We start from the raw sequence: 13,829 nt of genomic DNA on the forward strand, positions 1-13,829 counted from the left end.
GGACCCATAGACTTGTGGATGCAGACTCACAGGCTGGTGTCCTAGTACACTAAAACATGCATCTGACCATCTCTGGGCTGAACACTACCAGGAGAGTTAACGGAAGGCAATGAAAGTAGTCTGTTAGGATGGAAAGCTGTCACGATTGCAAGATTAACCCATCATGTAAGATGAAAAGAAAGGATGGATGCATCTTGCAAGAGAGATAGGGAGAGTAAATACTGAAACTAAGAAATAACAGTGACAGAAAGCATCTTCCTTAGCACTCTCATTCAGCCATAACCAATCCTAGATCACAAAATAATGCATTTGGGCTACTCTTGAAGAACCGCAGATCTCTGGACTCAGGAAGTCCTGAAAGTTTTAAAATGGACAACAGATGGAAGGCACAGACTACTACAATGGGATAGTCCAGTATTCAACTCCTGACTTGCAAGGAACCTGGTTCAGAACTTTGCCACTGAAGAGCTAACCTGTGCCAAAGGCCATATGTATTTAAATTAATCATTCTTGAAAGAGTAAGAATCCACACTGTGGTATTTAGTTTTGAAAAGGGCATCTACATAACAGTGAAGAATATTTTTAAAAGGAACAAACCAGATGGTGTAATGCTAATAGAACATGTGACTGAAGATACAATGCATGAAACTCAGAGAAAATGCACAATACCTACCAAAGAAGCAGACCTTTTTCCCTCTTCCTGAAAAGTTGAATTAAAAAATAATTAAAATAGCATCCACTAGAGAAATGAAGACCCATCCAAATAATGAAAAATCAGAACTGCTCTAGCAAAACAAGAGATTGCATTGTAATTTCTTAAAGGTTCTAGAATTAAAAATTAAAAAAAAAAAGTACATGAGTAGTAGTAAGAGTACTAAGAAAATAAACCCATAGGATAAAATACATGACTCCCTTCACATCTGCTTGAGCAAAGAACAGATCTTATATTATTTTCAGCTGTCCACAATTAAGTGGGCAGTCATGAGTTGCCAGGTCTAGACAATAATTATCTTAGACTCACAGAGGCAATTGCTAAAACAGTATCTGTGATGTAGAAACTATCCATCCACACAATACTTTAACAGCTGTTTGAGCAAAGCGATGTTTGTGAAGGAAGACATGAAAGTGGTAAGAAGAACAAAAGGAAGAGAACAATAGTAAAAAAAAATATTCATTATGCACCTGGAGAATTTCAGATCTGTAAACTTAATGCCTAAGTTAACCAAAGAAGTAGAAATTGTATTAAGAGACTCAGCAGATGTACTAACTAGTATGTTAAAATGATTGCTATTCACCTGGGACTGTGCAGAAAAGCTATGCCTCACGTGTTACTCTTCATAGAAAGGTTTCCTATAGCCATGGACAATAGCAATCTGCAAGACAGACTATTCAGATTTCTAGAAGACTCTCATCACCAGAGGCTCCTAAAAATTTAACTGCCATGGGACACGATGAACGGCAAAGATTTCAGTATCTATCTGATTTACAACATAAATGAAAAAGAAGGCTAGAGGTGTTGCTAACAGAAATTCCTATAGCTGAGTGAATGGGCTATAAAACAATAGATTAAATTCAGATTTAATACATGGAAAGTAACCCCCAGGACTTTGGTGTGCAACACTGCATTGCTGAACTTCATGCAGGACCCATTTCCTAAGCTTGCCAAGGTCCCTCTGGATGGCATCCCTTCCCTCTAACAATTCGGCCACACCACTCAGCTTATCATCCGTGACAATGAAACATCACAGAATCATAGAATCATCAAGGATGGAAAGAGTTCTAAGATCATCCAGTCCAACTGTCCATCTCTCACCAATATTTCTGCACTAAACCACCTCCAGTGTTTGTGACTCCACCCCAGGCAGCCCATGCCAGTGCTGGATCACTCCTTCAGAGAAGTATTTCCTAACATCCAACCTGAATCTCACCTGGCGCAACTTGAGGCCATTCTCTCTCGTCCTATCACGAATTACATGGGAGAAGAGGTCAACCACCACCTCACCACAACCTCCCTTCAGGTAATTGTAGAGAGTGATAAAGGTCTTCTCTGAGCCTCCTTCTTTACAGACTAAATAACTCCACTTCCCTCAGCCCATACTTGTGCTCCAGATCCCTCACAGCTTCATTGCCTTTCTCTGGACATGCTCCAAGGTCTCAATGTCTTTCTTGTAGTGAGGGGCCCAAAACTGAACACGGTACTACAGGTGAGGCCTCATCATGGCTGAGTACAGAGGGATGATCATTTCCCTGCTCCTGCTGGCAACACTATTTCTGATTCAAGTCAGGATGCCATTGGCCTTCTTGGCCACCTGGGCACACTGCTGGTGCTTGTTCAGCTGAGTGTCAACGAAAAGTCCCAGGTCCATTTCCTCTACACAGTCTTCCAGCCACTCTGCCCCAAGCCTGTAGTATCACCTGGGGTTGTTACCTTATGAATTTATAGTGCACCAAAGTTGTTGCAGTTCTGAAGTTTCAAAAGGAACATAAAAGGCTGTAGATATACAAGAGGGGAACATTAGCTCTCACAGAGGAGACATACCCACTCCCTCTTTCAAAAAGAGATGCTTTTCCTCACATCATTACAAAAAGCTACTCATGTACGTCAAAAGTCAATGTGGGTCCAAAACCAGTAAGACACTTTTCTGAAAGACAAACTTATCAAGTGCTGTTAACCACAAATACTTAGGACTGCATCTCTTAGATGTCGGTTACCAGAGGCTGGGCAAAGATCCCCAGAAGCATAGTTCCATGTCAGCCTTGTTTTTATTTTATCTGAGCATCTGCTACTACTGTTCAGTCAGACAAAGGAAATTGGAATGGGCAAATGTTTGGCCTGTCCTAGCATGACATTTAAGAATGAACTTCCATCAACTTCTCTCATACACTAGTACTTCTACATTACAGTGTCTTAAAGTGTAATAGTTATTTAGCTATTATTAATCAGGCAAATTCATCAGTATATTGGAAGGCATAGTGGTTCACGGCAATGAAACCTGTAACAATTATCAGTATTTATAGATAACTCAGGAAAACAAAAGATGGCTGGAAACATCTAATACATGAATACACCGTGGTGGTTGCTCACTCCTTTGTAGTCTCTACACATGTGAACTACAGAACTTTTTTTTCAGATGAGGAAAATACATACTTTCAAACAGCTCGAGACAGTACTGAATCATTCATTAGACCATATCACACATACCATGAGATCGGTGGCAAAAAGGCCATTACCTATGCATTACCTATCCATATCTTAAAGAAAAGCTAGCGTAAACAGACAGGTCTTCAGCAGCTCATATTCTTAGTCTTGTTAGCAGCTAAGAGCCTGTGAAGAGGATAAGCATCTTGGCTCTCCTTCACTTCCTCCAAATGATGAGACAAAGCTGCACACAACCTGTGAGCAGGAGAAAGCTACATATTTATTTATTTATCTTACTTCTTTAAAGTCAGGGATTCAGATCCCTGAAGCATTACCTCAATCAGTTTGGGTTGTATGAAAAGCATGTCTTCTCATTTTAATTCAAACCAATTTCTGTCAAAAAAGATCACTTAAGCCTTTATCGAAATCCCCATTGTACTTAAAACTGATTTTAAAAAGAAGACACTTCACATGCTCTTGAATGAAATGATTACATAAAATTGTTATTACACTGCACATTAGATCAGAATGTAACTGTGTATTCTTTTTTCCTATTAATTACTACATGCTAGGTAATCCCATACTCAGCAAACCATTAAAGAATAGTTACTTTCTTCAGAAGAGCTCATGTGAAAAATATCAGCAGCTGTAGGTAACACATAAGGCAGAGAACTTTGATCTTCTGCACCACAAAATATTGAGACTCGTTATTCCATGCAGGAAATGTTTACCATTGTCATTTTTCACTGATGTCTGAGGAACCATTTATCCAATATGACACATTTTTTTTCCTTGAGAGGAAAAGGTAGGAGGGTGAAAATATTTTGCTTTTACATCTCTGGTGATGTCTGATAAGCCCTCCAATGACTGAGATTCATTCACCTCGCAATATTCATTCCAATTGATTCTAGCAATGCATAGGCAGTAAAAAGATTTTAAATTTGTCTTCTTTATTCTACAGAATGCCTGCAGCAGAGTTCTGCTTAACTATTTAAGCAAATGGTCCTTTTGCTATATATAAAAAGGAAATTCCCTTTAAGCCTTCTTGCATTTCAATAACTAAAGTTCAGTTAAGTAGATATCACTATTGTATATTGATACTTTTTGTTTGACAGGGCGGTAAAAAAAAATAACCTAAAACTTAAAATTAGTGGAGCTATAAAAAAAAGGGGTAGTTTCTAAGAATATTTCCAGTGTCTAATTTATTTTCCCATGTCCAATTTACATTGTTTTTCCACTGTAAACATGAAATTACATGTCCAAATGTGTCACATCGATTTTTTGTCTGCTAACCAGCCCTTACTGCTATGTGGTCCCGCCCCCCATAACGGATAAAGAACAAGCTCAGTGAAAATTATCACAACACACAGGTATGTTCTATAAGCGTATGAAGCATAAGCATGTGCTTCACATTTATATACACACATGTAAGTGAAGTATCATCCCTTTGTAAATCCTTTTCCATCTCACTTGAGTCAAGACATGAGATTATTCACATTCCTGCACACTGAAGATCCTTCAAGGATACAAGGGCATAGTGCAAGGGCTGCTTTGAAAGTAATGCCTCCCATTTTATTATACTGGTGTACAAAGTCAGAGGTGGATGTTGGTGGTACGGCAGGAGAGGCTGAACCTTCCCATCAATATTCTGTTACATGTTGTTGCTGTGTGACAGACAGTAGTAGAGGGGCAGTCTGACAAAATAGCATCTGAAAAGGAAACACGTAGGAAGCAAAGATGTGCCACTGAATTCTTCCATGTAGAAAAAACGGCATCCATTAATATTCTTTGACAATTGCTGAACATTTATGGAGTGGATGTAAGTACAGTGAGGGGTGAATGGTGCATTTCCGCAGTGGTGACAGCAACATGAAAGAGAAATCATGTTCTCAGTAGTCATGCACAGCTGTCACACCACAAAATGAAGAGTCAGCTCATCCACTCATATCAGATAACGGTGATGACAATGTTGAAAATCAGTGTTTTGTAGCTCAGAATGTGCTCTATCAAACAGTGTTAGACTGCTCTTCATATTGTTTCCCTCGTAAGAAATAGGAGGCATTACTTTCAGAGTCATCTAATTTTCTTTTGCACTGCCCAATACGTTGCAGGCTCCTGAAAAATCAGATTCCTTATGAAGCACCAGGTACTGAACTTGGGAACCTCTCTGTCAGCTTTTGTTTCTTAATGGTGTCTTCTTCATGCTTTTTTAGAATATTAAACTTTATTCTTTATTTCTTTATTCTTGCTTTTTTTAGAATACTAAACTTGGGCATTTAGTCCACTTAGGCATCAAGAAATGACTTTCATTCTGGTTTTATATGGTAGAGGCTGTTCCTCTGTCTTGAAGAGTTCAGATAGGAACAACTACTAAGGCATGCAAAGTCAAAAAGAAGCTTCTTACAGTGTTTAATTAGAGTTGAGTCATGCTTTGGTCCTGTACTTGACATGTACGTATTCCTTTACTTGTCAGTGTTGAAAGACTCTGAACTGTAATCTCAGAAATCCTCTCTCAGTTTCTGAAATTATTTAATTTTTACAGACGTTCTGGAAACAATAATAGAGGAATACAAGTCAAATGTTTTTAGAAAGTAAATATAACGGCTTGGATATCTCTACTAGGTGAGAATCTTAAGAATTTTAAGTACTGCTCTTTTGATGCAGACTGACATTTATGGCTGCCATGTCATTCTGCAGGAAGCCACAGACTACAGGCCAGATTACACATTTCTATCCCTAACCTTTTGAAGGACTATGCTGGTTTAGAAATTCTGGAGACTTACAGGGAAGTCTGTTGTATAAGCAGCTTATGTCATTCGACAGAGTGAGATCTGCTTAAAGAAGGAGGACAGTCTTTATGAGTAAGAAGCTAAACTTTGATAACTGGTTTGCAAGAGACTACAGTAGCATCATTAAAAATATAAAAGCATCCATTTTCTTTTACAAACCAGCAGAATCACGCTCTACTTTTAAAGCAGTCCTCAAGTTAAGTACATACTTAAAATTGCATCAAGCTATAGTATAAAAATGTTCAGCTCACATCAGCTGACTGACTGCACACCTGTAAGTTTATAACAAAAGTGATTTGGCTCTAGCCTGAGAGATAACAATGGCTGCTATGGACCACTGCTGGCAGTTCCTATAAAAATAATACTACAAGCTATTAAATACTGTAATTCATTAGATTACGCTGTAGCATTTCCAAAAAGGGAGATGAAAAAATTTGACTTCATCGGAAGCGCTCAGTAATCTCAGAGGGGAAAAATACAGCCCAGACATGAAAGGAACTCACAAATCACTTTTAAAATCATTAAAAAAAAAAGAAAAAAAAAAAAAAAAAAGGAAAAAAGAAAGAAAAAGAAAACTAGAAAAACACTGTAGCAAAATGAACCAGCAGCAAAAAATCCAGGAGAAAAAAAAAGCTTACAAAGCAATTTTTATTTTTTTCTTAATCTTCACTTTAACCATTAGATGTTACAAAACTCCAGCCTTTTTTAATTCTAGATTTAATGTATGAAAATGCCTTGTATTTCTCTGGAAAATAAGCAGGAATGCTGCAATGGCATACTTTCAGAGTTCGTTTAAAAATCAAATTATCCATTTTTTTTTGCCAATGCCCTGCGGGGGAGGAAGGCCAGAGGCATCACACAGTGCTGGATAAGTCTCTAACCCACAGAATGCATCCATGAATTCCAAATCTGTTTCTCAGCTTAGGTCTCTGTGCATGTAACACAAACACTGAAGGGCTGCTCCAGTGTCCAGCACAGTCACGCTGTCTCTGGAAATACAAAGACAACTGTAGTACACTGGCCTCAGTAGCACAAAATATTGGAATAGGATTGGGAACATTAGCAGTATAATCCAAACTAAAATATTCAAGAGAAGTATTAAATACACCCATTAGGAAGATCTTTAGTTTGGTTAATATTCATGTTCAAGAATGTATCACAGATTGGGTCAATTTGCTAGCTGTCTGCAGATTTCTAGCTTTTAAATGTAGGGAACTAAATGTTTTTAGAGCATCACCAAAAAGAAATATCACACACCAAAAAATAATCACAAAATTCATTCATTCACAATTAATCTGTTTCCTTTCTACCAGGCCTATTATAGTGATTGGCAGCCCTGCCCATGGCAAGGAGCTGGAGCTTGATGATTTTTAAGGTCCCTTCCAACTTAAGCCATCCTATGATTCTATCACAGAAAAAAAGAAAAAGAAAAAAAGAAAAGGCACAGAAACACATATTCTTCCCTAGTATAGCCATACATCATCATTCAGTGCCAGGTTACAATATAGGAATTAAATGTCTAATTGAGAGATTTCATTTTCATGTTAGTTTCAAACACAGAAGGCTCGGAGCCCTCTGCATAGCACAAGCAATGAGGGACAGACTGTGTCAGAGACCATTTTATAAAACCCCCCATAAGGCACTGAAATGGTCAACTGAAATCGCATGTCAAAATAGGCTTTGGCTCACAAAACACAAGTTACTGCAGCTGGTGCCCAGTCATGTGATATTCATAGATTCCATGACTATAAAGCAAGAATTGTGCTGCACAAACACTGTTGAAATGCTGGCGTAGGTGTATTATGCACATGCTTTTGTGACTGGTTCAGCAATGCTGGATGGAGCCGTTTCACTTGCACAGAGATGCTGCCTGCTCTAGGCTCATTGTGCTGCTTCTCCCCCTCACCCTTCCTCCTTCCCCAGCTCCCTCCACACACGCATGCGCTCACACCCTCACGTGCTCCTCATTAACAAATCACTACACTAAGTACAAAGGCTACAAAGAATTAGAAAAATAGCAGATGGGCTCTTCAGACGGCAATGTGCATGCAAAAGCTTTACAAAAAAACACAAATACTGTTTTTTTTACAAGCTTTTAAGGCCATGCCTTAGAGTCGAAGCGTTTGCTGCAGTTCAGAATTTTCTCTCCCCTTGAGAAAGTCGTATCACTTACAGAATTAAGGAAAGCAGTAATTTTTCCAATACACGTTTCTTGTTACAAAAGATGATATAAAACCTGGTGACTGCAGTATGTGCACAATCCCACTCGTGCTGTCGCACATCCTCTGGGCAGCTGCAGTATCAGCAATCAGAAATCACTGGTTACATTACAACAGCTCCAGCACACTGCCAGCCAGAACAAGGGCAGTGCCACACATGAGATCTCCAGGATTATAACTCTGCTGTGCACTGTGACAGACGTACATTTGAAGGTCTACAAAAATTGCACAGTTTAATTAGAACATGCATTAACAGAGAAGTAGAGCTGTCAAATGGGAAAACAACTTCTGAGGGCTTCTGTTCATGTTCTGCATTCTGCAAAGGCACAAAGGAGTCAAGTCCAATTTGCAGTGCTACTGTGTTCCAGTAGCACACCGTCTTTGCCAAATACAATACTGGAAGGCTTCTGGGAAATCTCAAGCATTTCCTTTCCCCCCCCACCCTCCACCAAAAAACCTGCTACTGATAAATACGAAACGTAAAAATCCGAATTGTTTCATGCACACTAATAAAAATCACCTGACTGTAAACTGTAATGTACTCAACACTTGATAATTTCTTCAGGCTCACTCTAGGGTCTCCCCAAAACATCAGTTCCGAGATTAGTTATACGACGCACGTAAGAAAGACGTGGGAAATAAAGGTAAAAAGATATTGTAAAAGCTCTGAACACATCACAGCAACATCCAACCTTCCAATTTGGGTTAGGAAAATATCAGATCAGAAGAGCTGTCACAAGAAATGCTTTTAAGCCAGAAAACAAGGAACACTTACCTTACACAGTTGTTCCTTTCATCCAGATTGTTAATTTTAGAGAAAATACGCTCCCCATCTTCCTTTAAATCCTCTGCTTGCCTCCTTACTTCAACTGGAACTTCCTAAAAGTGGTTTATAGCACAAGTAAGACAGCAAATCATCATGTTACAGACTCCTGAAAAATCTGTCATTATAGAACCTCTTATTTGTGGCTTTGCTCTGTTTGAATATACATGAAGTCAACAGCATAGCATGCCTCGAGCTTGTTTGGTTTTAAGTGGAGCAGTGTGCTATGTGACCTCTTGCACAGCACTACAGACCTGTACTCGGGCTTCTAGCTTAGTTTGCTGAACTACTGAAGGGTTTAACATTTATAAACCTCTGCAACTTCCAATTAGCAAAGACAAAAACGCAGCAAAGAACTGACAGAAGATTTGCTTACATTTTAGAACAGCCAATACAACGGCTTTTGAATCCCTGAGTGCGTACTTCTGTTTCTTAGTACAACATACAGCACTGCTGTTCCAGAAATGTATTATCTCACTACCTTCAAACAACCACACCCAAAGTATAGCTTTGCATTACAAACACTGAACCTACAGGAAATTTAATTGCACATTAGCCCTGAAATCACCCAAATCGTATATGCAAAACAACATCTTCATTTACTTCAGTCTGCTGTAAGCATCTTCAATGTACTTATCACCATGCTTTCCAGGTGCCTAAACAGGTGTCTGCATTTTGCCCCAGGAGGCCTATACTGAACTTAAAGGCACTGACTAATAAACCAGAAATGCATACATGGAATAGATTACACGACAATTTTCTGCTGGGTAGGCAATTATTAAATAATTTAGTTAATTTAATTTTCAAAATAACTTCCAGGTGAGTATTTCCAGGGCTGAAATCTCTACTCTTGTAAATTATCTGCATAGTTAAGTCTGCCTGTAAAGTTCAAAAATAACTCCTGCAAAACCTAAAGAAAAAAATGCATAAAAAGAGTCCACAACTTTAGAAACCAAAGTATTTTCTAAGCTATCCTCATTCTGCACACACATGTGCTATGTGTATGTATATATGCATGCAATGTTTTCAACAAGAAAAAAAAAGGAAAGAATAGTATGCCTCCCTTTTTTCTTGCAAAAGGTAAAGTTCAAGCCAGGTTGTACACTTCAACTCAAGACATATCAGACAATCTTGTATCAGCTTTCAACAACATATTTTAAGCACTGAACTGAAGAGACTAAGTTTCTCTGTTTACTTCCCTTGCCACCTGCCAGCCATTCCCTGGCCCTGCTCTGTTAAAAATTAACTTAATATTTACTTGCAAGTTGAACAGCTATTTGGCATCTCTCTGTGGAATACATTTATAGTTCTTAAATCAAGCAAGCTGACAAAAAATAAAACACAGAGAGCAGTTTCATTTTTTTTTCTTTTCCCGCAGTGTAGCTTTAACACTAGCAGATACATTTTTTTTTAGATCTCTAAACTTTAGCAGGCTGAAACTCTGTTCTATGTAGTTTCTCCACAAAGCAAGTTTAGAAGAATAGAGAAAATGCATAGAAAATGATCAGACCATCAATAAAAGTGGAAAAAATATAGATATTATTTCTCCTTGGAATATTTTAGCTTGTAGTTTCAGAGAGCTGCTTTAAGAATGAAAATGGGAAAGGGGGGAAGCAGCCACAAAAATTAAGTGCTCCAAGTGCAAGACTGCTTTGATCCTCTTACATCTCTACTGTAAAACCATAGAATCACAGAATCACAAGGTTAGAAATGACCTACAAGATCATCTAGTCCAACCATCTCCTCATCACCACTGCCACCACAAGCACTAAAATAGAGGACATTATCAAATCAGCCAGTTTTTTTCTTCCAGTATATACAATATACAAGAAATTATTTTATCCAATTGTTCTTTGCTACACTCATTGCCTGTGCAACACAGTCTCTGATCTCACTAGAGCTACACGTAACATTTATTCCATTACAAAGGAAAGGCTAACATCACATCACATGCAATCCTAAACTGAAAATTTTCACAAAAACTATCTTGCTCTCCCTCCCCCTCACCTCCCTGTGCCTCTCATAGGCAATGAAAAGATAATACACACAAAAGGTGCTCGTACCTGTTTGTAGAAATCTGTTGAAGGGGATGATCTAGATCTCTCGTGGATATACTGGGGTTTCTCATGCTGTTCGTGGCTGACATCAAGGATGTTATCTGCTGAATGGTACCTTCCTGAACTCCTTGCCTCGATGGGCTTCCGCTGCTCTTTCCATGATGCCTGATACTCTGCAAAGGTTCCCAGACGCTGTGGCTGTTGAGATTTCACAGTCCTATCGGCACCCTTACTGCTGCTGCTGTGGTGGACGCTACCTTTTGGAGCATGTGCAGTTTCAAGTCCAACAGAAGCTGCCTGTCCTCTTCTCTCATGCCAAGACTCGTCTCCCTCCTGCCCGCCGTACGCTTTCCTGTCCGCCCTCTCAGGCAGTCCCTCAGTCAGGCTGTGGGGAGTTGGTTTCTGTGCGGGCTTTCTACATGCAGGCTTACTTGTTTCTTCAAAAAATTTCCACCTGTCTGCAAATGAGCCCAAGCCTTCTTCAGATGTTTCTGGATGGCAGTGGGCACGACACTCTTCCTCTGACATCCCCACTTCATTCATCTTCTCCGGTTCAGAGTAAGACTTCAGTTTTTGTTCTGTTGTGAACCTCTTCCTGGCTCCAATGCGAGAAACGTGATGAGTGCCACTCCCTGTAGGATTCGGTTTAGCTTGTGTAGCCTCAAGGAATCCAGACATATCTTCAGAAACCAAAGCCAATAAAGAAGAGTTGTAACTACCAGCTTTCCGTTCTGGTGACCTGGGGGGATATTCAGCAGGGCTGGGCTCCAAGTCCCGCCGTTTGAAGGAAGTTGCCCGCAGAACTCTGGCCTGTGCTTCCTTCAGGTGATCTTTGTAGGTGCTAGTAAAGTTCGTATCTGGGGAGGCGTTCACATTTTCTGCTGCATCTGGCTTCCCGTTCTCGCTGCACTCCTCCGTTTCAGATGACCCTATTAAAGTAGCTGTGCTTCTACTTTTCTGTAGCTTTGCCCTTCTCATTTGGATCTCATTTCTCAGGGTTGTTGCAAAACGGTCGCTCCTTCGTGCCTGTTTAGACAGGTGATTGTCAAATGGGGGCTGACGCTCTGTTACAGCTTCTGGGCTGCCATCAGAGTGTTTTTTGCCTTCCTGAGCCAAAGAATGCAACATTGGGGTCCTCTGAGGAGAGATCTTGCTACTCTCATCTTTTCCCCACCTGAACTCTTTCTGAGTAGGCCTGTTTTCAGCAGTAAGGGCACAGCCCTTTCCATAGTCCTGTTGACAGTACCTCGTCTCACTTTCCTCAAAGCTGCCCTCAAAGCTTTTCTTCTGCCCAGACTTTTCAGCATGATTCGTTTTTATCATCTCTTCTACTATAGCAAACCTAATATCCCCCTCTCTGTCCACTGTGTAATGACTACTGTTTTCACACCCTTCCATAGAAGATTCAACAGACTGTTGAGGTAGATAGCATTTTGGTTTTTGGACCTTTGTGACAACTGCAGGATTTTCATAAGGTCCAAGAGAAACGTCAGCCCCTGCTGCAGGTTTCCAGTTGTCATCCTTGAGCTGCAGTGGCTTTGAACTTCCCTGAGCAGGCTGTTTCGCTGTCACGCAATAATAGCGACTCTGTCCAGTGTTGTCTGCTTTCTGTTCAGCAGCACTGTTCGAAGAAGAGCAAGCGCTGAGCAGCCTGGTGTGGGTTAGATTGTATCCATGAAAATGACCACTAGGCAACTCTTGAATACCACCATAGGAGAGAAAAGGTTGCTGATCTTTAGGCGCAGCTAACGTTCTTGTGTTATGGAAAAAAGTGCTCTCATCACTGTACTGGTGCTGGTGGTGGTAATTGTAAGCAGGCTGTGCAAAACGAACATCAGTGCTGGACAAGGATGACTGCAGCTTGCTCACAGTTCCTGCATTACTATTGTACCTTTCACCAACTGCAGAAAAAGCATGCTCTGAACTGAGATCTGATTTATAGTTTGAGCCACTGACCTTCCTGTCACATGCTCTGGAAGGCCGCCGTTGCTGTTCCACACTTTCTGAGTTCCAGTCATTCCTCGTCTGAGATCGGTTCAGGGCTGTAAAGTGCTGTGTGCTGGCACTCTCTGAGTATGCAGGGCCCTGGGCCTTCTCATGGCCTTTGGTAGCAGCAAAGCTGTCGCTACGGAGAGGCGGAGGTGGTGGGGGAGGAGAGGAAGATTTCCTTTTATCTGGAACATACCAGACGGGCCCAAAGCTGGATCTTCCAGAGCCAGCGAGCTTGACATCAGGGTGTTCCTCTATTCTGGGACTTCTGTTATTCTCGTACTGGATGGGAGCTGGCAAATATCCAGATTTATCCTCTGTCCCACTGTAATCGTTCAAAAGCTGTCCAGACTTATTTCCATGTTTAGATGTCTCCCAATGGCCTACTTTATACAGCATATTCTCTGTTGAAGAAGTGTCTGAATTGGACAGAGTGTGGTCAGGGGTGCTAGAACTTGTGGAAAAAGATCCGTAGGCAGAATCCCTCTTATTTTGGCTCCCCAGATGGTCAATGCTACTATTAGACCTTGCAGAAGAAAGCCTTCCGTATTGGGCTACTTGTGGAGTTTGATCCCAGCTGTCCATACTGCCCAAAGAGCTGAACTGGTCAGACGCACGATGGAGACTTGACTGATCCCAGGAGTTTGACAGGTCATGAGAAGAACAGCTGTATTAGGAAACAAACAAAAAAAAGCCCCAGTATAAATACAACAGTCAAAAAAATGCCATGATGCAATTACAAATATTTGATCACTAATTTTATTAATACTGGTGAAATCCATCTGTATAGAAGTTACTTTAAACAATCTAATA

At 40.3% G+C, this 13,829-nt stretch overlaps 1 protein-coding gene across 6 annotated transcripts in view; it reads right to left on the reverse strand.

Annotated features, from left to right (window-relative positions):
* The window catches only part of SHROOM2 (shroom family member 2), a 120,967-nt gene that overhangs the window by 27,475 nt on the left and 79,663 nt on the right, over positions 1 to 13,829 (reverse strand). For all 6 annotated transcript variants that reach the window (XM_042809865.1, XM_042809867.1, XM_042809868.1 and 3 more), the window contains 2 exons: positions 11,034 to 13,683; positions 8,923 to 9,026 (listed from right to left, as the gene is read on the reverse strand). In XM_042809865.1, coding sequence (XP_042665799.1) covers positions 8,923 to 9,026; positions 11,034 to 13,683 — 2,754 coding nt within the window. The remainder of the gene's footprint in view (positions 1 to 8,922; positions 9,027 to 11,033; positions 13,684 to 13,829) is intronic.

Source organism: Centrocercus urophasianus, unplaced genomic scaffold, assembly GCF_019232065.1.
Source record: "Centrocercus urophasianus isolate 14NV4802_14NV808 unplaced genomic scaffold, USGS_Curo_1.0 seq_12, whole genome shotgun sequence".
NCBI classification, from domain to species: domain Eukaryota; kingdom Metazoa; phylum Chordata; class Aves; order Galliformes; family Phasianidae; genus Centrocercus; species Centrocercus urophasianus.